Source organism: Macaca mulatta, chromosome 1 (assembly GCF_049350105.2).
Source record: "Macaca mulatta isolate MMU2019108-1 chromosome 1, T2T-MMU8v2.0, whole genome shotgun sequence".
NCBI classification, from domain to species: domain Eukaryota; kingdom Metazoa; phylum Chordata; class Mammalia; order Primates; family Cercopithecidae; genus Macaca; species Macaca mulatta.
In genome coordinates, this window is record NC_133406.1 from 225,565,908 (window position 1) to 225,591,676 (window position 25,769).

At 48.9% G+C, this 25,769-nt stretch overlaps 1 protein-coding gene across 2 annotated transcripts; it reads right to left on the reverse strand.

The window, feature by feature from the left end:
- Positions 1-3,437: 3,437 nt before the first annotated feature.
- On the reverse strand, positions 3,438-23,647 carry LOC114674067 (chymotrypsin-like elastase family member 2A). Of its 2 annotated transcripts, none has more exons than XM_077973548.1 (8): positions 23,529-23,647; positions 23,149-23,237; positions 15,524-15,621; positions 14,325-14,453; positions 13,666-13,802; positions 10,754-10,899; positions 9,351-9,503; positions 3,438-3,485 (listed from the first exon to the last, which is right to left on the reverse strand). In XM_077973548.1, the coding sequence occupies exons 1-8, from the start codon at positions 23,566-23,568 to the stop codon at positions 3,453-3,455; spliced, it is 825 nt and encodes a 274-aa protein (XP_077829674.1). In that variant the 5' UTR covers positions 23,569-23,647; the 3' UTR covers positions 3,438-3,452. The 2 variants fall into 2 exon arrangements, with proteins under 2 accessions (XP_077829674.1, XP_077829678.1); XM_077973552.1 differs by lacking the exon at positions 3,438-3,485 and adding an exon at positions 4,536-4,642 and having other exon boundaries at positions 23,529-23,643.
- Positions 23,648-25,769: the final 2,122 nt, after the last annotated feature.

The following is a 25,769-nucleotide window of genomic DNA, read 5'->3' on the forward strand; positions in this document are numbered from 1 at the left end:
ACGCAAGATGGGGATTTTCTCAAAGCCCAGTGGAAAAAAGAGCTTGTGTCCAAATATTTTTTTTTCCCATTTCATCCCAGCTGTCACTTTAGAAATACTTTGAAAAGAGGCCAAGGGTAGATATTGGAATATGGGTTCCATCTGTTTTAAAGAGATTATGTTGTGTGTTAGGGAAGGAAGAAAAATACTAATTGTTGGTCTTTGGAGTTATGTTTTCTTTCTTTTTTTTCTTCCCTGAGTAAGACTGAGGAGAGAAGTTGTGTTTTCTTTCTTTTTTTTTTTTTCTTTCTGAGACAGAGTCTTGCCCTGTCACCCAGGCTGGAGTGCAGTGGCACTATCTTGGCTCACTGCAACCTCTGTCTCCTGGGTTACAAGTGATTCCCCTGCCTCAGTCTCCCTAACAGCTGGGATTGCAGGTGTGTGCCACCATTCCTGGATAATTTTGGTATTTTTGGTAGAGACATGGGTCTCATCATGTTGGCCAGGCTGGTCTTGAACTCCTGGCCTCAAGTGATCTGCTCGCCTCAGCCTCCCAAAGTGCTGGGATTCCAGGCTGAGCCACTGCGCCTGGCCAGGAGTTGTGTTTTCAATGTAAAGATGAAGGTGGCATGCTGAACCCACAGCGTTCTAAGGCGGTATTTCTCAGTAGGGCTGGTTCAGCCACCAGGAGACGTTTGACAACATCTGGGGACATTTTTGGGTGTCATGGCTCGGGTTGATGTTATTGGCATCCAGCGGTCAGACAGCAGAGATGCTGCTAAACATCCAACAATGCACTGGGCAATAGGACGTGCCCTGCCCCGGATGTCAATGGTGCTGAGGCTGAGAAAGCCTGTTCTAGGCCACGCCAGGGCTTGCAGTGTGACCTTGGCTGGGTCATGTAAGTCTCTAGACCTATCTGTGAAACAGGGAGAGAAACCTGTGCCCAGCATGTTTCACAACATTATGGTAAGGATTTGTGTAATGTGGGGAAGGTGCACACATAGCAGAAGGCAAGGCCGACATGCACAATTAGGATCTGGCTGCCCTAAAGATGGGGGGAAGCAGAACACTGGCAGAGGAGGGCTTCATCGGGTGGATCAAAATGCACTTTATGGCCAGGCACAGTGGTTCACTCCTATAATCCCAGAAGTTTGGGAGGCTGAGGCTGGCGGATCACCTGAGGCCAGGAGTTTGAGACCAGCCCAGTCGACACTGCAAAACCCTGTCTCTACTAAAAATAGAAAAATTAGCCGGACGTGGTGACATGCACCTGTAATCCCAGCTACTCAGGAACCTGAGGCAGGAGAATCACTTGAACCCAGGAGTCAGAAGTTGCAGTGAACCAAGATTGCACCATTGAACTCTCGCCTGGGTGACAAGAGCAAGACTCCATCTCAAAAAAAAAAAAAAAAGAAAGAAAAAAGACCAGGTGCACTGGCTCACGCCTGTAATTAGCCAGGCGTGATGGTACCTGCCTATAGTCCCAGCTACTCGGCAGGCTGAGGCAGGATAATCACTTGAACCTGGGAGGCAGAGGTTGCAGTGAGCTGAGATCAAGCCACTGCACTCTAGCCTGGGCAACAGAGTGAGACTCAGTCTTAAAAAAAAAAAAAAAAAAAAAAAGGACCAGCCTGGAAAACATAGTGAGACCCCCCACCCAGTCCCCGTCACTACAAAATTTTCTTTAAAAAGTTAGCCGTGGTGGCACACATATGTGGCTCCAGCTACTCTGGAGGCCGAGGCAGGAGGGTCGCTCGAGCCTGGGTGGTCAAGGCTGCAGTGAACTGCAATCAAGCCACCACAGCCTGGGCGACAGATGCATTTTATGTCCTTTTCCAGGAGAATAACAGTTTGGACCTCTCCAATACCCTCATCTTCCAAATTGTGTCAAAGCAGAAGCTTCTTCCAAAGGGGAACAAACAAAGGCAGGGTGACACTCACCCAGCACCACATAGACATTAGATGCACTCACATTCCTTATTGAATCTAAGCCCTAGGAAACCCTGCAAGAGGCTCTCTTATTTCACAGGAGGAAGCTGAGCTTCAGAGAGGTGAAGTGACTTGCCCAAGATCCTACAGCTTCTAAGCGGCAGAATGGGAATTGGAACTAGGTTGGTCTGATTCCAAAGCCCATTACTTGCCACCACTGGAGACAGCATCCTGCCTCACCTCCTAGGAGTTCAACTTGTGTTAGGGGAAGCGTGGAGTGAGCACGGTTTCCTGGTGGACTCTCTTGTTCTTCCTTAGACCTTCACTCTCCTCGCCTTTTGGGACAGCACAAAGCCAGGCAGGCCCGCTGCTGATGAGGAAGCTCCGCTCTGTGACCACAAACTCTAGTTTTTGCCCTAGTCAAAAAAGCAGTGGGGAAACTGGACTTCAACCCCTAAGACTTGAGTTGAAGTCTTTGATCCACCAATTTTGAGTGCGGAGGTCAGGACAAGTCACTTATCTTCTGGGCCTTAGTTTCCTAGATAACCACCCAGGCCTGGATTGCAGGATTATTGTATGGGGAAGAAAATGGGTGGGAAAGAATTCTGTAATCTCCCTAGGATCGTGCAAAGGTGAGGAAGATTGGGGGCGTGGGAAGACCCCATGGGAAGGATATCAGAAGACGTGGGTTCCAGTCCCAACTCCATCCCATACTCTCTGTAATAGTTTGGACTTACTTATGGTCTGCATCAGTCACTACAGCAACCAACTATTTCCTATTTCTTTTTCTTTCTTTTTTTTTTTTTTGAGGAGTTTCACTCTTGTTGCCCAGGCTGGAGTGAGGAGTGAAGTGGCATGATCTCGGCTCACCACAACCTCTGCCTCCCGGGTTCAAGTGATTCTCCTGCCTCAGCCTCCTGAGTAGCTGGGATTACAGGCGTGCACCACCACATCCAGCTAATTTTTGTATTTTTAGTAGAGATGGGGTTTCTCCATGTTGGTCAGGCTGGTCTTGAACTCCCGACCTCAGGTGATTTGCCTGCCTCAGCCTCCCAAAGTGCTGGGATTACAGGCATGAGCCACCGCGCCCAGCACCAACCAATTATTTCTTAAGTCTCATATTTTATTTGGCATTCTGCTCTGTGTCTTTAATATAAAAAGAAGGCTTGTCCTATAGGAGGCCACTGAACAAACACCAGCTGTGAATTTGCTGTGTGACCTTGGGCCAATCTCACAGGCTTTCTGGTCTAGGGTTGCCTATCTACAAACAAGGAGAAGAACAGATGCTCGGTCCGTTCCACCACATTGCTGTCAGGATTTGAAAATGACACAAAACTTACACAGTTGTGCTTAAGCCAACAAAATGGCAAAATCCAGGAGCAAAGCTGGCTTCAGGCAGAGCAGGTTTCAGGGCCCTGGTGATGGCCCTTGGACTTGGCTTTTCTTCATCTTTTGCTTCTGCCTTCTGCTTTGAGGTCTCATCTCAGCCTCCGTTAAGAGGCCTGTAGCTGCTCCGGGTTCTCCCTTCCTTGAGGACAAGATCACCGCAGCATCTCTGGTCCGGAGTTCCTCACCTGCAGCAGTGTTGACATTTCGGGCGGGATGATGCTTTGTTTTGAGGGCTGTATGTATGTCCTGGGCATTGTGGGAGTTTGACAGCATCCCTGGCCCCAGTCCGCTAGATGCCAGTCCCTACCCCTCCCAACACAGTTGCCGCAACTAAAAATGTCTCCGTACATTGCCAGATGTACTCTGGGGAGCTAAATCACCCCGTCTCCCCCTTCCCCTCTCATTTTGCTTTGTAGCCTCACATTCCCTCATCCTCACACCTGTGCAGTGAATGACAGCCCTCTGGTAGCTCCCCGCTCAAGTCGCGCAACCTCTCTGATTGGACCTGCCTCCAGTCACATGCCCATCCCTGAGCCAATTGCTGCAGTGGGGAAGGGGATGCAATGTGTTGATTGGCCAGGCCTGGAGCACGGGCTCCAGCCTTGGTCCTGGGCCATGAGGTTTCACCCAGAACCTCTGGATCCGGTGGGGCAGCGCCTGCACAGAAATCCAGGCTTCTCTGCTGGGAGGGGAGGAAAGGGAGGCCGAGGATGCAGAGTGCAGGAAGCCGCTACAGCCCACTTCCCTCCCTGGAGCTTAGTGCTCCATTTATATGTTGTTTGACAATAATGTCATGTGTCAGGTTCTAAAGTGGGCTGGGTCCTTGAGGTCTCAGTCGGGCAGGGAGACGCAGATGCAAAATTCTTTTTTTCTTTTTTTTTTTTTGAGGCAGGGTCTCACTCTGTCGCCCAGGCTAGAGTGCGATGACGCGATTGTGGCTCACTGCAGTCTCTACCTCCAGGGCTCAAGCGATCCTCCCACCTCAGCCTCCTGAGTAGCTGGGACTACAGGTGCGTACCACCTCGCCCATTTACTTCTTGTGTTTTTAGTAGAGACAGGGTTATGCCATGTTACTCAGGCTGGTCTTGAATTCCTGGACTGGAGCGATCTGCCTGCCTTGGCCTCCCAAAGTGCTAAGTGCTGGGATTACAGGGTTGAGCCACTGTGCCCAGCCTATTTCTGGTTTTTAGGGCCCTGGATATTAGGATGGATTGCTAATAAATCTCTCATCAAGATGTGATTTGCATAGTTGTCACTTTATTATAATATTAATTTCCTTCTGGGACCTTTCCAAGTCTGAAACCGTCCCGGGAACTTCTTTTGGTTAGTTATTTGCAATCACCTGTAGGACACACAAGAAAATCGTCAGGTTCACCTAACTGCAGAGCTGTGCGTGGCAGTTTCCTGTCTCTGTCCTTCTGGGCTAAGCTCCTCAAGTGAGTCACAGGCAGCCCACACTGCACTAGCTCCTGCCTGAGGAGTTCTGATGATGTTTTGAAAACAAAGATGCAATCACAGCTTTTCATTGACCTGTTAGGGTCTTCCTGTAAAGGGGGTCTTACCAGGAGTCCTGTGTGGGCTTCAGAGTAGGGGGCCTTTGAACCCCTAAAACTTATATTCCAAATGTGTGGATGGCATATTTTTAGATTTCATTTGTTTCTCAAATCAAAACTGCTGTTTGCAAGGCAGTTATGCAATGTGGTTGGTGCCATAACTGTTTCCAGAGGCTGTTGATCAGTGTCTGTTAAACGTTTTTTTTTTTTGAGACAATCTCACTGTGTTGCCCAGGCTGGAGTGCAGTGGGGCGATCTGGGCTCACTGCAACCTCTGCCATGCAGGTTCAAGTGATTCTCGTACGTCAGCCTCCCGGGTAGCTGAGATTTTAGGCATGCACTACCCTGCCTGGCTAATTTTTTGCATTTTTAGTAGAGCTGAGGTTTCACCATGTTGGCCAGGCTGGTCTCGAACTGCTGACCTCAAGTGATCCACCCGCCTCAGCTTCCCAAAGTGCTTGGATTACAGGCGTGAACCACCGCGCCCGGCCTGTTAAACATTTTGATATGCCAACTTCATGATCTAGTGCTATAAACAGCAGGAGATCCAGCTGCTACAGCACAAATACTCAGACCAGGGAGCAAGAATTATGTTCAAGGTTGTTCACTGCATAATGTAAGAGTGAAAAATGGAAAATATGAAAGCTTCATTCATTATACTCAAACTATGGAATAGTATTTAGCTGTTCAAAAGAATGACATGTACATACTGACATATAAAATGTGATAAGGTGTTAAGTGAAAAACAGCTGCAGAACAGTATGAAGACTCAGATCCCAGTTTTTGCTTAGAAGACAGTGTCTATCTATGTAAATATATAGCTACATATGCACATAAAGTTGAGACCACACACCAAGCTGTTAACAATGACAACTTGTCCAGGAGCAGTGGCTCATGCCTGTCATCCCAGCACTTTTGGAGGCCAAGGTGGGCAGATCACCTGAGGTCAGGAGTTTGAGACCAGCCTGGCTGACATGGTGAAACCCTGTCTCTACTAAAAAATACAAAAAAAAAAACTAGCCGGGCGAGGTGGCGGGCGCCTGTAGTCCCAGCTACTCAGGAGGCTGAGGCAGGAGAATTACGTAAACCCAGGAGGCGGAGCTTGCAGTGAGCCGAGATCCGGCCACTGCACTCCAGCCTGGGCGACAGAGCAAGACTCTGTCTCAAAAAAAAAAAAAAAAAAAAAGAAATACAAAAATTAGTTGGGCGTGGTGGTGTGTGCCTGTAGTCCCAGCTACTCAGGAGGCTGAGGCAGGAGAATCACTTGAACCCAGGAGGCAGAGGTTGCAGTGAGCCGAGATCAAGTCACTGCACTTCAGCCTGGTGACAGAGCGAGACTCTGTCTCAAAAAACATAAACAAAAACAATGATTACCTCTGGAGAGTGGAACTGGAGATGTAAAATGAGGGGGGACTTCTACTTTTCTACTTGATACACTCTTATATTCTTTTAATATTTTTACACAGTATGTATTACCTTCTGGTAAAAGAATAAAAGCTAAGGATCGCTGAAGTTTCACGTGTGACTGTCATTCAATGGACATTTGTTGAAAGGATGAAAGCGCCAGGCCACTTGTCTCCTCTGCTTCTCTGCTCTTTTGCTTGTACTTCCTGACCTTGGCTTGTCACCTGTCTGGGTTTATCCAGGCAGGTGCTCTCAGGCACCCCCAGGGCTCTAGTGGTACGTGACTCCAGGCTGCACATGGTGTGTTCCTGGGTTGGGGCCACTGCAAGTTTTCACGAGTCCCTCCGCAGCTGCCAGGGGCAGCCCCCACCCAAGGACAGCTGATTGCTTGGCTCTCCCCGTTCTGAAACCCGTTACCGGGCACCTGGCCTGCCCCTACTGCTCTCCCATGAACACAGGGACTCTGCCCAGCTGCCTCGCGAGACGTGATGCCCTGTGGATCCCTGCTGCCATCTGGCCATGCTTCGAGATCTGGCCTGCTCTGTTGTGCTTGTGTCTGTGGCTGGGAACAGCTGACGCTGGGACAAAAAAATTGGGACAATTGCCCCTGCCCCTGCTTCAGGTCCCCAGGTTGCTGCCAGGACCAGCTGCATGGTGACTCCCACAGCAGCTGGGGCTGGAAAAGGGTCTTAGGGTTTGGCTGGGAAAGGCCCCTAAGCAGCCTTTCATCCAGTCAGTCTCAGGCCAGGCTCCTTTGATGTGTGGGTGGCGCCTCCAAAGGTGGACTCAGATGGGTTTTTCCCAATTTATATATAAAAAAGCACCAATTAATGATTAATGGCTACTGGCTTTTTGATTTTCCATTTTTCTCCAACAAACGTTTTTGGAATCTCTGCCTGTGACCACTTGTTGGCAAAAAGATGCCAGCAGACAGACAAATGAATAAGGAGCTGGCAAGAATCAGTGGGAACACTTGGAAGCAGCCACCTGCTTATTTTGACAGTTTAGTTTCCTCCTGTGACCATGTGCTCATGGCTGCAGCTTCATATTTGCTTTTATAAGTGTCAGTTTAATGAACACTTCTCTGCAAATTAAAATTGGTGAACTCAGATGCCAGCTTTCCCCTTCTTTGGGGCTCTGCCACAAATACCATAACTCCCATTTGCTGTAGCGCCTAAATAGTGGAGGAGTCCTGGTCTAGTTCAAGTCCCATTTTACAGAAGAGCAAACTGAGGTGGTCTTTCATCGGCACAGAATGTCCAACTCTTCCCTCCCAGCATTCAGTAACAGGCATGGTGGCTCCTCTGCCCCTTCCGGGGCACCCGTTTCTTTTTCGTGTGTTTTTTCTGTTTTTGAGATGGTGTCTTGCTCTGTTACCCGGGCTGGAGTGCAGTGGCGCGAACTCGGGTTACTGCAACCTCCACCTCCCAGGTTCAAGTGATTCCCCTGCCTCAGCCTCCTGAGTAGCTGGGATTACAAACACGTATCACCACACCCAGCTTAGTTTTGTATTTTTAGTAGAGACGGGGATTCCCCATGTTGGCCAGGCTGGTCTTGAACTCCTGACCTCTGGTGATCTGCCCATCTTGGCCTCTCAAACTGCTGGGATTACAGGCGTGAGCCACCAGCCGCCCCTTTCTTGTGACAGGGTTTCCTGTTCTGGCTGCTTTCACCTACTGCTGCGTGTATCCACGCTTGCTCCTTAATATTGATGCCAGTTATTATTATCATTATTTTCGGAGACATGGTCTTGCTATGTCAACCAGGCTGAAATGCATGGGTGTGACCTTGGCTCAATGTAGCATTGGCCTCCGGGCCCAAGTGATCCTTCCACCTGAACCTCCCAAGTAGCTGAGACTATAGGCACGCCTAAGTAATTAAAAAATTACCATGGTAAGTAATTACCATGCCTAAGTAATTAAAAAAATTTTTTTGTAAAGACAGAGTCTCATTATGTTTCCCAGGCTGGTCTTGAACTCCTGGGCTCAAGCAATCCTCCCTCCTTGGCCTCCCAAAGTGCTGCAATTACAGGCATGAGCCATGGCACCTGGCCTATTATTTTTAATACATAATGTTAATGCTTACTGTTAGAAACAAATGTGTGTTCATTGTTAAAAACAAATTGAGTTATTGTGGAAGCTGAAAGGAGACAGCTCTGAGTTTCCATTGATAAGACAGGGGGATCAACTCGGTTTTATTTGCCAGGGATGGTCCCAGAGTAAAACAGGAAGTCCTGCATCCTGGAAAACCTCTCAGTCCTGCATAAACCGGGATGGTTGGTCACCCTACAGAATAGCTGGAAGACCCCTGAGGGGGACTAATTTCCAATAATTAATGCTATGGGGGTCTGAAAGAATCAGGTTTTGGGCTTTGCAGATAAATATACCCGTTTACAGCAATGGATGGTGGAGTCTGGGCCACACACAGATACACAAAAATAAAATCACCATTTCTATGGAACTCACTCTCTTTTTTTGTTTTTAAGTTGGAGTTTCACTCTTCTTGTCCAGGTTGGAGTGCAATGGTGCAATCTCGGCTCACTGCAACCTCCATCTCCCAGGTTGAAGGGAGTCTCCTGCCTCAGCCTCCTGAGTAGCTAGTTTTACAGGGGGGCCCTCCACGCCTGGCTAACTGTTTTGTATTTCTTTTAATAGAGGTGGGGTAGGCCGGGTGCGGTGGCTCAAGCCTGTAATCCCAGCACTTTGGGAGGCCGAGACGGGCGGATCACAAGGTCAGGAGATCGAGACCATCCTGGCTAACATGGTGAAACCCCGTCTCTACTAAAAATACAAAAAACTAGCCGGCGAGGTGGCGGGCGCCTGTAGTCCCAGCTATTCCGGAGGCTGAGGCAGGAGAATGGCGTGAACCCGGGAGGCGGAGCTTGCAGTGAGCTGAGACCTGGCCACTGCACTCCAGCCTGGGCGACAGAGCGAGACTCCGTCTCAAAAAAAAAAAAAAAAAAAAAAAAATAGAGGTGGGCTTCTGTTGTGTTGGTCAGGCTGGTCTTGAACTTCTGACCTCACGATCTGCCCGCCCCGGCCTCCCAAAATGCTGAGATTACAGGCATGAGCTGAGGGCTGGTCCGGTTCTTACCGAATTGATCCAGTCGATGTAATTGGAGACCCGTGTGAAGACGGAGGGCTTGTGGTAGAAGTTGCAGCGGAACCTGAACCCAAAGCTGACGATGCCATGCACCTCCCACCGGCCGTCAGACGCCTGGCAGTTCAGCGGCCCGCCGGAGTCTCCCTGAGGAAGGCCAGAGTTATAAAAGGGTAAGGGGAGAGGAAGGGGCTGCCCATTGGAACCATTGTTCTCAATGCATTTCTATTGTTCTGCTGCAGGTCACTGTCCTCTGAAGGCAGCCCTTGTGGTCATAGCCCAAGATGGTACCATAATTCCAACAAGAGCCAACACTTATTCTTCCTGTGTGGCCAGAGCTGAGCTAAGCATGTTCTATGCCTTATCTCATTAATCCCCACAAAATCCTACGAGGTAAATATTCACAGTGTCCCCAGACCACTGAAGAGGAGAAACTGGAGTGTTGAGAGGTTGGGACTTGCCCAAGGTTGCACAGGCCATTTATAAAGGAGCTGAGGCCACATCCCAGAGTTCAGGCTCTTCCCCACTGGCTCTGTCTTCCCGCGGGTGGGGTGGTCTGTGTGGGCAGAGTGTGTAGGGCACAGTGTGATCTGAAGGGCGTGTGGATCTCCTTCCTATTCCATCCCCACTTCACTGCTAAGTCCAACACAGAGCAATTCCTGGTGGTTAAGACACTGTCTCCGGGAAGGCTTCCGTGGCAGCTACCTGGAGGGGACACGCTGGGCCACTGATGAGAGTAATTCAACAGAAAACCCAGAAGTCATCCTAGAAAGGCCCTAAGTCAGGGAATACCTTCCTTTGGTTCCCTTCCAGCATAGAGGAAAGGATACGGAATGACAATCATGAGAGACCTTGATGAGACCCAAGGAAGGACTTCCCAGCAGTGAGAGGGGTGGACACGACAAGGAGAATCTCAAAACAAGAACAAACAAGATCCAAGATCAAGTTTTTTTTTTTTTTTTTTTTTTTTTTTTTGAGTTTCACTCTGTCACCCAGACTGGATTGCAGTGATGTGACCTCAGTTCACTGCAACCTCCTTCTCCCGGGTTCACACCATTCTCCTGCCTCAGCCTCCTGAGTAACTGTGACTACAGGTGCCTGCCACCACGCCCGGCTAATTTTTGTATTTTTAGTAGAGACAAAGTTTCATCATGTTGGCCAGGCTGGTCTCGAACTGCTGACCTCAAGTGGTCTGCCTGCCTTGGCCTCCCAAAGTGACAGGGTAGAGGCAAGAGCCACAGTGCCTGGCCAGAGATCGGGTTCTGCTATATCTGGAACATATTTCTGGGTACTTCTGCCAGGAGGTGGGAGGATAGACCTATGGAGGGGTGGACCTCTATAGCCTTATCCCCAGTCACATTTTGTCATTGAGCGGAGCCCCTGATTTTGATACTCACGTAGCAACTGGAGATCTTGCCATCACCCCCAGCACAGATCATACTGGTTTTCACGGTGCTGCCCCACCAGAAAAACCTGGAGCAGGTGGCATAGTCCACAACCAGCAACCGGCCCTGCTGCAGGACTTCAGAAGCAGGCCCGCTGGCTGAATGAGATCAGAAAGAAAGCATTAGGGATGCAAGGACTCATGAGAAAAAGGAAGTGGTTGACCCTTACTGGGTTCCCCTGCTACTGTCTTCCATCCATTGCAATATGCGAACAGCTATGTTTGTCTACACTGTGTCCTCACGGTTGATTGGTTCAGCAGTGAACACTTGACTCAAGCTAAGCCAATGAGCTCCCTCCCCTGGGATCCTGAGATGGGGTCTAAGAGATTCCGGTTTCAGAGGACGTAAATCTGGGAAGCTTTTGGCAATGACTGACGTTTTGTTTCATGTGGAGAATGAATTAGACTCACAAAGAAAAGAAATTCCAAGAGACGGTTTCCTGAGTTTCTTACAGGCTTCCAGCCCCTGATTCCAGCCTGTTCCTGATGCCTGGCTATATCTCAGCCCTTAGGTTGAAACTTTTAAATCCTTAGAACAATCCCTTTTTTTGCTGAGCTAGCTCCCTGGTTTGCTGTCACTTATCTGAAATAAGAAAGTGAGCCTCCTGGCAGTTAGAGCCCCCTCCTTGGGAAAAATATGCTGGTGTGGTGAAGGGAGGGCTATCATAATGGCCCCCAATGACACAGCCACCATCACCTGCATTACTGTTACTATGAGTGGCAAGGATGAGCTTAACATAATTCTTCACTATGGATTGAGCCTAGGGAAGTTAAGGGTCGGCCAGGCGCAGTGGCTCACCCTCTAATCCCAGCACTTAGGGAGGTCAAGGTGGGTGGATCCCTTGAGGTCCAGAGTTTGAGACCAGCCTGGCCAACATGGTGAAATCCTGTATCGACTAAAATACAAAAATTAGCCGGGCGTGGTGGCACACACCTATAATTCCAGCTACTTGGAAGGCTGAGGCAGGAGAATCGCTTGAGCTTGGGAGGCAGAGGTTGCAGTGAGCTGAGATTGCACCTCTGCACTCCAGCCAGGTCAACAGAGCAAGACTCTGTCTCAAAAAAAAAAAAAAAAAAAAAAAAAAAAGGAAGTTAATGGTCTGGCTTAAGACCACTAATAAGTAATTAACACTTGTATAACATTTTGCAATGTAGGATGCATTTTCACCTTTCGCCTCTTTGGTCTTCACCAACAGTGTTTCCATTTTACAGATAAGGAAACTGAGGTTCGCAAGTGACTTGCCCAAGGTTTCACCGTGACCGACAGAGCTGGGCCTAAAAGCCAAGCATTTGGATGCCTCCCCGCTCCCACTGTCTCAGATGAACTGCATCTGCCCCAGGGTTGTCTGGGGAAACACACAGGCGGTTGTGCTTCTATCTTAACAAGCATGAAATGCCTCTTCCACCACCGCTCACTGCAGGATTTCATGTGTCCTTGTGTTTACAGATAAGCCAGTCGAGAGGGCAATGGGGATTTATTGGAGGGTACGTATGTGGATGTGCCCTGGAAAAACATGTCATTATACTTATGGGTTTATGTCATTAGGGAGAAATGTCATAATGTCATTATCACTCATAATGTCATTATGGTCATAAGGTCATTATCACTCATCCCTTCCTAGAATCTTCCAAACCTCTGGTGATTTCACAAGGGAAGGGCGGGAACTCTGTTCCTCTTGGTGGCTACAGTCATTGGATCTCTAACCCCTGGAGTCTATGTCAAAGGAGACCCGGCCTCAGCCAGGTTCTGAGCAGCAAGACCGAATGGCACAGGGGACAGCTTTTGCCATGGGGCACGGAGGGTCCAATGAGGACTCTAGGGGCCTCAGGTCACAGAGGAAAATACTGTTCTGAACTCTGTGGGCCACACAGAAGATGTCACATGGTCTCTGTAACTTTCTTTCCATCATAGGGACAGTGACAACAACTAACACAGAGCACCTACCACATGCCAGGCTTCCTATAATCTCCTTTAATCCTCTTGAGAACTCCGTGATGTAGCTGCTATTATTATGCCCCTTTTTTTTTTTTTTTGGAGACACAGTCTCACTCTGTCCCCCAGGCTGGAGTGCAGTAGCGAAATCTTGGCTCACTGCAACCTCCACCTCCCAGGTTCAAGCGATTCTCTTGCCTCAGCTTCCTGAGTAGCTGGGACTGCAGGAGCACACCACCACACCCTGCTATTTTTTTTTTTTTTTTTTTTTTGAGACGGAGTCTCGCTCTGTCGCCCTGGTTGGAGTGCAGTGGTGTGATCTCCATTCACTGCAAGCTCCGCCTCCCAGGTTTACGCTATTCTCCTGCCTCAGACTCCCAAGTAACTGGGAGTACAGGAGCCCGCCACCACGCCCGGCTAATTTTTTGTATTTTTGGTAGAGACGGGGTTTCACAGTGTTAGCCAGGATGGTCTCGATCTCCTGACGTCGTGATTCGCCCGTCTCGGCCTCCCAAAGTGCTGGGATTACAGGCGTGAGCCACCGCGCCCGGCCGCCCTGCTATTTTAAAAATATTTTTAGTAGAGAGGGGGTTTCACCATGTCGGTCAGGCTGGTCTCCTGACCTCAAGTGATCCGCCCGCCAGGCCTCCCAAAGTGCTGGGATTACAGGTGTGAGCCACGGCGCCCAGCCAATTATTTGCATTTTACATATGATAAAAGTGCTGCATGGAGAGAACTAGTAATGTGCCCAAGGTGTCACAGTCATGAAGTGGGAGAGCTGACATTTGAACCCAGGCAGGCATCAGCCTATGCCATCCCGTCTCTCCCAGGCAGCTACACACCCTGGGATGACAGGTGAGAGGCCCTGGCCAGACAGGGGTGACATCACCTCCCTTCCTTCCCAGGCCTGGGGGCTCCTGGCTCCCACTTACTATGCAGATATCCCCAGCCCGTGACGTAGCAGGGGGACTTGTTGGGTAGAATGGTGCCAGCAGGAGGGAGGCAGGCCAGCTGGATCTTGTCGGTGAGGGAGACGGGGTTAGCCAGTTTGACCAGGGCAATGTCGTACCTGGGTCAGTGCAGAAGCAGAGCGTGAGGACAGGGTTGACTTTTCCTGCCCTGTGGGGCTTTGGAGGGCTCTGAGACCTTGTCATCGTTCCCTGTACGTTGCCCCAGCTTGCTCTGAGTGGCAGGGTCCCAGGGCATGTTTGAAAATGCAGAGGGCCTTGTTGAAAGGAGCAAGGCAGGAGAGGTTGTGTCCTACTCCAGGGAGAGTCACAGGGTCGACAGCACTGTCCCTGTGTCCCCAGGACTTGGCATGAAGTAGATACACGCTCAGCGGACAGGGTCCCTGCAGGCTTGACTGGCAGCAAACCAGGTCACTCTGGCAGTCTTTGCTTCTCCCTCCCCAGGTCACATCCCCACCCCAGACATCTTTGGAGCTGGTTCCACATCTAAGAGGCCAGAGTTCCTTCCCCTTCCCTAAAGAAGAAGCAGAGGGCATGTGGTGGGGTTGAGACCCTTGCCTCTGTGAGACCCCCATCTGTTCCCTGACAACCTCACCCCCAACTGCACCCAGACAGTAACGAACCCATTGGAGACATCGCTGGAGTTCCATTTCGGATGCACCACGGTCTTAGAGACACTGACGGCCAGCGAGCCAGACTCCGCAATGTAGAGGTTGTGCCGTCCCAGCACCACGCGGTAGGTCCTGGAGTCGCTGGGAGAAAGGGGGCCCAGGGAGAGGGTCACCTCCAGAGGCCTGGCTTTGGATAATGTTGGGATAGACCCAAGTAACTGGCAGCTGCATGAGCCACTAGGTGGGGCTTGGGCTTGGGGATCTTTCCTCCCCTGGGACAATCAGTTAGTTATAATAGAGCCTAAAGTATATAACGTAAGAACTATGAGCATATAATAATTGTTACTATACTAACTTTAAACTATAATATAAAATAAATGTAATAACACAGACTCTGTAGGATTATGGAGGGAATGAGATGAACACAGAGAAAACAGGAGTCATTTGCTCTCAAGGACATTTTTCCCACCTTTCATTTTCAGATGGGGAAACTGAGGCCCAGAGAGGTGTAACCTGGCCCGGAGTCCCACCGTTAGTGAGAAACCAGAACCAGAAGCCAGGCCCCCTGACTGTAAGTCTCTATTAGTTTCCCCATCACCTCATAGAGCTTATTATAAATTAGATGGGAGAAGGGATCACTCCTGGTAGGGAGTCACAACGACCCAGCAAAAGCTCTGGTGAGTTCCAGCTATGATGAGCAGAAGTCACGGACAACGAAGAGGATAAGTGAACAACGTTGCAGAACCTCGTGGTCCTTTATAATTAGTCTACAATTCAGAATTAGCTTTCACTGGGCACTTACTAAGTGTCAGGTCCTTTAGTAAATCAACTCATTGAATTCACACTAAATTCTGTTACTCCATTGTTTTCTGCAGGTGATGGTATTGAAGCTTTGAGAAGTCAAGTTGTTCAAGGGAACCCAATTCCAGATCCAGAGGCCACATATAGTTTCCCCAAGAGGGCAGAGATTAGGCCTTCCCCTTCTCCTCATCCTCCCTCAGTACCGGGCACAGGACACCCCATCTATGCCATGTACTGACATTGGTGGGCCAACACACTGAACCATTGATTGACTACAGCTTGTGTCTCAGCCAGGCTAGTGGTTATTTGCAAGATTCCTTTATGTAGCGTGGTTCAGGCCATTTGAGCCCCCAGCTCAGAAATGAGCACTGGCTGGTGAGCAGGCCAAGTGCCCAGGGAATGGCAGTTACCTGATGCAGTGGGCAGCCGTCAGGACCCAGCTGTTGTTTATCAGGGTCCCTCCGCAGGTGTGGTACCAATTGCCATCGGAGGTGTATTGCAGGGAGACCTGGGGAGAAACACAGGAGCTCTGTGGCTGAAAAAGCAGGGCCTCCCTGCACTCCAGTTTCCCAAGAACAGGGCTGAGACTAGGGTAAGGGGGAGTGAGGCACTCACCTCAGGTGCACAACTTAAGGGGGCACGCAAAACCTCAGACATCACGATAAGAAACATGTTAATGCAATCTATATTAAAACCAATCAGACCAGGCATAGTGGCTCAAGCCTGTAATCCCAACACTTTGGGAGGCCAAGGAAGGAGGATCACTTGAGCCCAGGAGTTTGAGACCAGCCTGGGTAACATGGTGAAACCCCATCTGATAAGGTTTGACTGTGTCCCTACCCAAATCTCATCTTGAATTATAGCATAATCCCCACGTGTCGTGGGAGGGACCTGGTGGGCGGTAACTGAATCGTGCGTGTGGTTATCCCCAAGCTGTTTTCATGATAGTGAGTTCTCACACGATCTGATGGTTTTATAAGGAGCTTTCCCCCACTTTTGCTCGGCATTTCTCCCTGCTGCCGCTGTGTGAACAAGGATGTGTTTCCTTCCCCTTCTGCCGTGATTGTAAGTTTCCTGAGGCCTCCCCAGCCATGCTGAGCTGTGAGTCAATTAAACCTCTTTCCTTTATAAATTACCCAGTCTCAGGTATGTCTTTCTTAGCAGTGTGAGGAAGGACTAATACATTGTATCTACAAAAAAGCCCAACATTAGCTGCTGGGTGCGGTGGTGCATGCCTATAGTCCCAGCTACTCAGAAGGCGGAGGTGGGAGTATTGCTTGAGCCCAGGAGTTTGTGAAGCAGCCTGGGCACCATAGTGAGAACTTGACTCTACCCAAAAATTTTTAAAATAAAATAAAAATTAACTGGGAGTGGTGGTGCACACCTGTAGTCTCAGCTACTCAGGAGGCTGAGGTGAGAGGATTGTTTGATCTCAGAAAGTCTACGTTGCGGTGAGCTGTGATTGCTCTGTGCTCAGCCTGGGTGACACAGCAAGGGCATGTATCTGCTCTGCCCCCCCAACAAAAAGCAACAACAAAATTAACGCAAAAAATCTGGGATAGAAAAACAAAAAACATATAGACTATTAAAAAATAACTATTCTGCCTGGAGTGCTGCCTTATGCCTGTGATTATAACACTTTGGGAGGTAGAGGTTGGTGAATTGACCTGAGGTCAGGAGTTTGAGACCAGCCTGGCCAACATGGTGAAATCCCGTCTTTACTAAAAATACATATATTATCCAGGTGTGATGGCGTGTGTCTGTCATCCCAGCTACTCAGGAGGCTGAGGCAGGAGAATCACTTCAACCCGGGAGGCAGATGTTGCAGTGAGCCGAGATCGTGCTATTGCACTCCAGCCTGGGTGAAAAGATTGAGACTTCATGTCAAAAGAAAAACAAAAAACCCCCAAAAAACCCTGTTCTGAACATCTTTCTGCAACTGGATTGGATGGGATCTTCCCCTCCTTGGGAGCTCTTTCCTTAGCTCCCTCCGGTTTAGTATGTCGAAAACAAAACTCCTGAATTATCCCAAATGTGGTTTTCCCCAGGGTCCTCTGTCACAGTCAATGGCAACTCCACTGCTGCTGGGGCCGCAAACCTTGGTGTCATCCTTGGCTCCTGTCTTTCCCTGTTATCCCTCATTCCAGTCCATCAGCAAATCCCATCAGCTCTAGCTTGGGAATATGTGGAGTGGTTGGTACCCCTTGGTCACTACCTCAACTGCATGTCCCAGTCATCCTCTCTTCTCAATGATCACTCTAGTCTCCCATCTCTTCTCCCCGCTCCCGCCCACATTTTCTCAACACAGTAGCGTGAATGACCCTTTTTGAATGGAAGTCAGATGACTTCTGTTGTCTGCTCAGGCCCTCCAGGGGCTCCCCCTTTACAGTTTATAAAACCTAAGAGTGTGTGATGACTTACTAGGCCCTCTGTGGCCTCTCTGACTCCATAGGCTCCCACTCTCCTCTCCTCCAGCCACACTGACTTCCATGCAGTTCTGCAAATACACCAAACCCACTTCTGCCTCAGGGCCTTTGCACTGGCTCTTCTTCCTGCCTGGAATATTCTTGCAAATATCGATGTAACTCTTTCCTTCACTTCCTGTTGGTCTCTGCTCTAGGTAACCTTCTCCATGAGGTCTTCTATGACCATGCTGGCCCCAAGAGTGTGCACACACACGTACATGCACGCTCATGTACATACACACACACAGACACACTCGCCTCCTTCCTCTTGCTCTGTGTTACTCTTCATCATAGCATCTTGCATTTTCTGGCATGTTATGAGTTTACTCATTCAGTTGTTTATTGTCTCACTCCTCTGCTTTATTTTATTTTTATTTTTTTGAGATGGAGTCTTGCTTGTTTGCTCAGTTTGGAGTGCAGGGGCACCATCTCGGCTCACTGCAACCTCTGTCTCCTGGGTTCAAGTGATTCTCCTGTTTAAGCCACCAGAGTAGCTGTGATTACAGGTGTCTTCCACCACACTTGGCTAATTTCCTTGCATTTTTAGTAGAAACGGGGTTTTGCCATGTTAGCTAGGCTGATCTCGAACTACTGACCTCAAGTGATCCGCCCACCTCAGCCTCCAAAAGTACTGGGATTACAGGTGTTTGAGCCACCGTGCCTGGCCACGTCTCCACTTTAATAAAGGCTTCATGAATTTTTCCCCCCACTGCTATGTGCCAGGCGCCTAGAACAGTGCCTGGTACATACTGGGTCTTTAACAAATGCTGACTGATTGAACAAGTGAGTGAATAAGCAAATGAATAGAATGAAAGAGATCACCAGGGGCGGGTGATCTTGTCTCCTGCTTGTCTAGTTTCCCCCTGAAGACCAAATCCACTCATGGGAACATGAGACTGCGTAAGTGGACCTTACTCCCCTGCCCCCCGGCTCCTCATGTTTTTTTAAATAAATTTTTTCAGGTTAGAAAATGGTTTCTAGGCAGGGCACAGTGGGTTGCGCCTGTAATCCCAGCTACTCAGGGGGCTGAGGTAGGAGAATCCCTTGAACCCGGGTGACGGAGGTTGCAGTGAGCCGAGATGGCACCACCGCACTCCAGCCTGGGCGACAGAGTGAGGGTCTGTCTCAAAAAAAAAAAAAAAAAAAAAAAGGTTTCTGTTTAGATTGACAGTTTAACAGGTGTAGGGTACAATTTTTAAGTGGTGGAGGCTGGGCACCGTGACTCACGCCTGTAATCCCAGCATTTTGGGAGGCCGAGGCGGGTGGGTCACTTGAGGCCAGGAGTTTGACACCAACCTGGCCAACATGATGAGACCCCATCTGTAGTAAAAATACAAAAATTAGCCGGGTGTCCTGGTGTGTGCCTGTAATCCCAGCTACTTCGGAGGCTGAGGTAGGAGAATCACTTGAACTCAGGAGGTGGAGGTTGCGGTGAGCCGGGATGGCGCCACTGTACTCTAGCCTGGGTGACAGAGTCAGACCCTGTCTTTAAAAAAAAAAAAAAAAAAAAAAAAAAAAGAACTTTAAGGTGGTGACATCTGACACTGTTTTATCTCTAATGAAGCTGTTCCATGCCCTTCCTGTTCCTTCATTCCTCCTCCCCTGTCTTTCAATTCCCTGCCACGGCCAAGCAGAGGGCAGGGAGGTGACAGTAGGGCATGGACTGCACTGATGGGGCTTCCTGTAACTGTGGGGAACGATGATCTGTTTGTTGGCAGATGCCAGATGCCTGCTTTTCTCTGAACGTTCTTGTTTTTAATTAGCCATTTGGCATTTCTCGTTTGTGTGACATTAAGAGGTCTCAGATGAACTGGCTTTAAAAAAGATGTTTAAAATTACAGAAAGTGGGCCGGGCGCGGTGGCTCAAGCCTGTAATCCCAGCACTTTGGGAGGCCGAGACGGGCGGATCACAAGGTCAGGAGATCGAGACCATCCTGGCTAACACGGCGAAACCCCGTCTCTACTAAAAACACAAAAAATTAGCCGGGCAAGGTGGCGGCGCCTGTGGTCCCAGCTACTCGGGAGGCTGAGGCAGGAGAATGGCGGGAACCCGGGAGGCGGAGCTTGCAGTGAGCTGAGATCTGGCCACTGCACTCCAGCCTGGGCGACAGAGCGAGACTCCGTCTCAAAAAAAAAAAAAAAAAAAAAAAAAAAAATTACGGAAAGTGAAAAAAGATACTTCAAAGGATGTACCCCCCCAATCTGAAAATGTGCTGAAACCATCCGACAGATGTGAAATTTAGTCCATGTAGTAGGTATTGTTTGTGGCCAGCAAAGTGTAGCTAAAAGAACAAGCACTGAACCAAATTTGAATCCTCATTCCCCCCCAGGCTAACTCAGTGCCTTTGGGCAATTCTGTAACCTTTCCAAGTCCCAGTTGCCTTCTCTGGAAATGTGGAGAAAAAGCTACTGTGCAGGGCTCTCAGGGTGATTAATACTGTAATGACAATAGCTGGTGGGTGGGATGACTCACACCTGTAATCCCAGCACTTTGGGAGGCTGAGGCAGGTGGGTCAGGAGTTTGAGACCAGCCTGTCCAACATGATGAAACCCTGTCTCTACTAAAAATACAAAAAATTAGCCGGGCGTGGTGGCATGCACCTGTAATCTTAGGTATTTGGGAGGCTGAGGCAGGAGAATTAATTGAACCCAGGAAGTAGAAGTTGCAGTTAGCTGAGATTGTGCCACTGCATTCCAGCCTGGGTGACAGAATGAGACTCTGTCTCCATGAGAAAAAATAAAATTGCATTAAATTATGATTCATTTTGGTTAGTGAGGACTTTTTTTTTCTTTTTTTTTGTGACAGCTAGCTATATTGCCCATACTGGTCTCAAACTCTTGGGCTCCAGCAATCCTTCTGCCTCAGCCTCTTGAATAGCTGGGATTAAAAGTGTGTGCCACTGTGCCCGGCTGGCTGCTAAGTTTTGTGCTACCCCCTTACATTTTGCCCCAGAGTGAATGTCTTACTTGCCTCATCTGGGTCCCCACCCAGCTAGATCTGCCTATGATCTCAGTAAAACAATTTCCCCAGGGAAACAGAAGCACAAAGCACAAGGGACTCTTCACAGACTAACATTCACTGGTTCTCAAGGCAAGAATACCTTTGTGCAAGAGGGCGAGGAAGTATTTTTGTAGGCAGCAATGATTAGTTCTCAGCACAAATGCGCCTGGTGCTGTGGGGTCCTGTAGCAGAGGGACTGTGGCCCTTCTTCCAAATTCTCAGGCAAAAAATACCGTGGGACTGTGAGAAAAGCAAAAGAACTGGCAAAAATACACAAAGCCAAGTATATAAATTGTGAGTCTGGGTTGAGTGGCTCATGCCTGTAATCCCAGCACTTTGGGAGGCTGAGGCAGGAGGATCACTTGAGCCCAGGAGTTCAAGACCAGCCTGGGCAACATAGTGAGACCCCCATCTCTAAAAAAAAAATTAACCGGGTGTGGTGGCATGCACCTGTGGTCTCATCTGGTAGGGAGGCTGAGGTGGGAGGCTAGGAGTTTGAGGCCACAGTGAGCCATGTTTCGCCACCCACTGTACTCCATCCAGGGTGACAGAATGTGACACTGTCTCAAAAAAACTTTACTGTGGCTGAGCAAGTGGTGGGTTCCTGTAATCCCAGCACTGTGGGAGGCTGAGGCAGTGGATGGCTGGAGCCCAGGAGTGGAGGCTGCAGTGAGCTATGCTCGTGCCACTGCACTCCAGCCTGGGTGACAGAGCAAGAGTCTGTCTGAAAAAAAGAAAAAAAAAAGTGAAATATCTGCCATCATTCTATCATTGACAGTTTTTTTTTTTTTTTTTTTTGACGGAGTCTCACTCTATCACCCAGGCTGGAGTGCAGAGGTGTGATCTTGGCTCACCGCCACCTCCGCCTCCAGGGTTCAAGTGATTCTTGTGTTTCAGCCTCCCAGATAGCTGGGACTATAGGTGCCCGCCACCATGCCTGGCTAATTTTTGTATTTTTAGTAGAGTCAGAGATTTAGCATGTTGGCCAGGCTGGTCTCAAACTCCTGACCTCAGGTGATCCACCTGCTTCGGCCTGCCAAAGTGCTGGGATTATAGGCATGAGCCACCGTGCCTGGCCTATCATTGACAGTCTCTTAATCAAGGACCAGATGAATGACGCTGGCCTCTGTAGACACAGTGACTGCTGCATGGGTCACTCTGAATGCTCAAGGCTAGTGGGCTGCTAATTGCTCCTCCTGCTTAAGTTGGAAACTCATCCTGATTCAGCTGGGTTTGCTCCTAAAGTAGTTTATATCAATGATGCTTGCAATAGTGAAATTTGATTAAACATGTAACGAATGAAATAAGGGTTCAGAAAGAGAGTCGTTATTTATATGGAAACAAAGTTAAATGCTTGGAAGAGACTGAATCACCATGATTCTTAAAAAATTGCTCCTGAATTAGTGTCTGTGAGAAAATGGAAAGATTGGGGGGAAAAGTCGTAAAAGTCGGGATGGGCTCATAACTCAGATTGCTTTGTGAATGTCTCAAAGTTACTGCTCTGCTTTAAAGAAATGAACTTGTAGATGAGATATTATGTGGCTTGGTTTATATGAAAAAGACAGCTGAGAACTAAAAAAATTGTTTACATAGTGTAAGATAAAATGTTTACAACATATATGTATGATTTAAAATAATTTCTTTATAACCAACTTTTCAATTGCTCAGTCCTAGTTACATCAGATAAATGAGATTTTACTGTATTTGTTTGTGTCAATGTAAGCTTTACACAGTTCTGTTAAAATTCCCACCATTAACACGTTGTAGTAATTTGTGCCTGTGCCCCACTCGGCAGTTTAGTCTTGATATCACTATGATTATATGAACTTAAGAAAACATTTTTTTCATTGGTAACATTCATTTGCCGTAGTTAAAGATGAATCTGCACAAATAGCACTGATTGGTTCCTTAAAGCAAGGAATATTTGCATAGGTAGTCTTGAATGGTTCCTAGACTAATGGTACATTTGTAAACAAGCCTCTGATTGGTTAATAGAGTAAGACTATATTTGCTGCCTATGGGCAGTGGGGAGGGGACAGCTCCTTACTGCAGCTGGAGGAGGCACCTCTCCCTCCTCTCCCAAGGTTGGCCGAGGCCACAGAAATGAACCTTTTTAAATTTTTTTTTATTTTTTGAGACAGAGTCTTGCCTTGGTGCCCAGGCTGCAGTGCAATGGTGTAATTTCAGCTCACTGCCACCTCTGCCTCCTGGGTTCAAGCGATTCTCCTGCCTCAGCCTCCCGAGTTGCTGGGATTACAAGTGTGTGCCGCCACGCCTGGCTAACTGTGTATTACTAGTAGAGGCGGGTTTCACCATGTTGCCCAGGCTGGTCTCAAACTCCTGACTTCAGGTGATCTGCCCACCATGGCCTCCCAGAGTGCTGGGATAACAGGCATGAGCCACTGGGCCCAGCCGGAAATGTATCTTATTGGTGAAGTTGCCTGTGCTGCTCTCTGAGTCCCATCAGTCCTCACTTTGCCAGCACAGTAGACCCCATGGTGGAAGGGCAAAGGGGGGATGTAAAGGGAGTGGGGCAGGGACAGGGGGAAGTACAGTGTGGTCGACTCACCTGCCAGGGCCAGCTGTTGGGCGTCGCTTCTTCACCTCCAACCACCCTAGTCACAGAAGGCGGGTGAGTGGGGACCCCACAACTGAGGGCTATGAAAAGAGAAAGGGTCTTGAGTCCAGGAAGCAGCGACCCAGACAATGTAAACTACACTTGCTGCATTCTGAACCCCCAAATAGAAAACCCTTGTTCTAGAAGGATCTCAAGAGGTCATAGAATCCTGCTGTTTGCTCCTGTTCTTTGAAACTCCATTCCAGTTTTCTTATGATTATAGGTCTGAATGCAGTAGGGGTTGGATGGGGCCGAGAGGGGAGGACAGGAAGATCCCATTCCCAGTCACACCAGGGGATGGGAAAGCAGTGGCTCTGGGTGACAGGGTTTACCTCCAGCCACCAAAGCAGACAGCAGCAGGGTCGTAATCATGGTGTGTCCGTGGGAGTTCTGTCAGCGTGGCCCTGGATGAGGCCCTGGTTTTATGAGGAACTTATCAGTGAAAGATACACTGGGAGCACGCAAGATGGGGATTTTCTCAAAGCCTAGTGGAAAAAAGAGTTTGCGTCCAAAAATTTTTTTCCCATTTGCTCCCAACTGTCACCCTAGAAATACTTTGAAAAAGATGCCAAAGGTAGATATTGGAACATGGGTTCCATCTGTCTTGAAGAGATTATGTTGTGTGTTAGGGAAGGAAGAAAAATACTAATTGTTGGTCCGTGGAGTTGTGTTTTCTATTTTTTTTTTTCCTCCCTGGGTAAGACTGAGGAGAGGAGTTGTGTGTTTTCTTTCTTTCTTTTTTTTTTTTTCTGAGATGGAGTCATGCTCTGTCACCCAGGCTGGAGTGCAGTGGCATGATCTCAGCTCACTGCAACCTCTGCCTCCTGGGTTCAAGCAATTCCCCTGCCTCAGTCTCCCTAGAAGCTGCGATTGCAGGTGTGTGCCACCATTCCTGGCTAATTTTTGTATTTTTGGTAGAGACATGGGTCTCATCATGTTGGCCAGGCTGGTCTCCCACTCCTGGCCTCAAGTGATCTGCTCGCCTCAGCCTCCCAAAGTGCTGGGATTCCAGGCTGAGCCACCGCGCCAGGAGTTGTGTTTTCAATGTAAAGATGAAGGTGGCATGCTGAACCCACAGCGTTCTAAGGCGTATTTCTCAGTGGGGCTGGTTCAGACACCAGGAGACGTTTGACAACATCTGGGGACATTGTTGGATGTGTTGGCTGGGGTTGATGTTATTGGCATCCAGCGGTCAGACAGCAGAGATGCTGCTAAACATTCAACAATGCACTGGGCAACAGGACGTGCCCTGCTCTGGATGTCAATGGTGCTGAGGCTGAGAAAGCCTGTTCTAGGCCACGCCAGGGCTTGCAGTGTGACCTTGGCTGGGTCATGTAAGTCTCTAGACCCATCTGTGAAACAGGGAGAGAAACCTGTGCCCAGCATGTTTCACAACATTACGGTAAGGATTTGTGTAATGTGGGGAAGGTGCACACGTAGCAGAAGGCGAGGCTGACATGCACAATTAGGATCTGGCTGCCCTAATGATGGGGGACGCAGAACACTGGCAGAGGCGGGCTTCATCGGGTGGATCAAAATGCACTTGATGGCCAGGCACAGTGATTCACTCCTATAATCCCAGAATTTTGGGAGGCTGATGCAGGCGGACGACCTGAAGCCAGGAGTTCAAGACCAGCCTGGCCAACATGGTGAAACCCCATCTCTACTAAAAATACAAAAATTAGTCCGGTGTGGTCCTGCATGCCTGTATTCCCAGCTATTCAGGAGGCTGAGGCAGGAGAATCTCTTGAACCTTGGAAGTGGAGGTTGCAGTGAGCTGAGATCACACCACTGCACTCTAGTCTGGTCAACAGAGCAAAACTCTATCTCGAGAAAAAAACGAAACAAAACAAAACAGACCAGCCTGGACAACATAGTGAGACCACCTGTCCCTACAAAAATTTTTTTTTAAAAGTTAGCCGGGCGTGGTGGCACATGTATGTGGCTCCAGCTACTCTGGAGGCTAGGCTGAGGCAGAGGGTCACTTGAGCCTGGGTGGCAATGGCTGCAGTAAGCTGCAATGGATCCACCACAGCCTGGGTGGCAGATGCATTTTATTGTCCTCTTCCAAGAGAACAGCAGTGTGCACTTCTCCAATAACGTCATCTTCCAAATGGGGTCAAGTCAGAAGCTTCTTCAAAAGGGAACAAACAAACAAAGGCAGGGTGACACTCACCCAGCACCACACAGATGTTATATGCACTCACATTCCTTATTGAATCTAAGCATCAAAAAACCCTGCAAGAGGCTCTCTTATTTCACAGAAGGAAGCTGAGCTTCAGAGAGCTAAAGTGACTTGCCCAAGATCCTACAGCTTCTACGTGGCAGAATGGGAATTGGAATTAGGTTGGTCTGATTCCAAACCCAGCACTTTGAGAGGCCGAGGCGGGCGAACGCGAGGTCAGGAGTTCAAGACCAGCCTGGCCAATATGGTGAAACCCCATCTCTAATAAAATACATAGATAAACTGGGTGTGGTGGCCGGAGGTGAGCATCCTGCCTCACCTCCTAGGAGTTCAACTTGTGTTGGGGGAAGCAGGGAGTCAGCAAGGTTTCCTGGTGGACTTTCTTGTT

Excerpts from the sequence above, each read along its gene's own strand:
- LOC114674067 (XM_077973548.1), bottom strand. The coding sequence starts at position 23,568 with ATGATTACGACCCTGCTGCTGTCTGCTTTGGTGGCTGGAG. Across the intron at positions 14,454-15,523 it reads ACGGCTGCCCACTGCATCAG|CGACTCCAGGACCTACCGCG; the intron begins GTAACTGCCATT and ends CCTTTCTCCCAG. Across the intron at positions 13,803-14,324 it reads TCCAGCGATGTCTCCAATGG|GTACGACATTGCCCTGGTCA; the intron begins GTTCGTTACTGT and ends GCACTGACCCAG.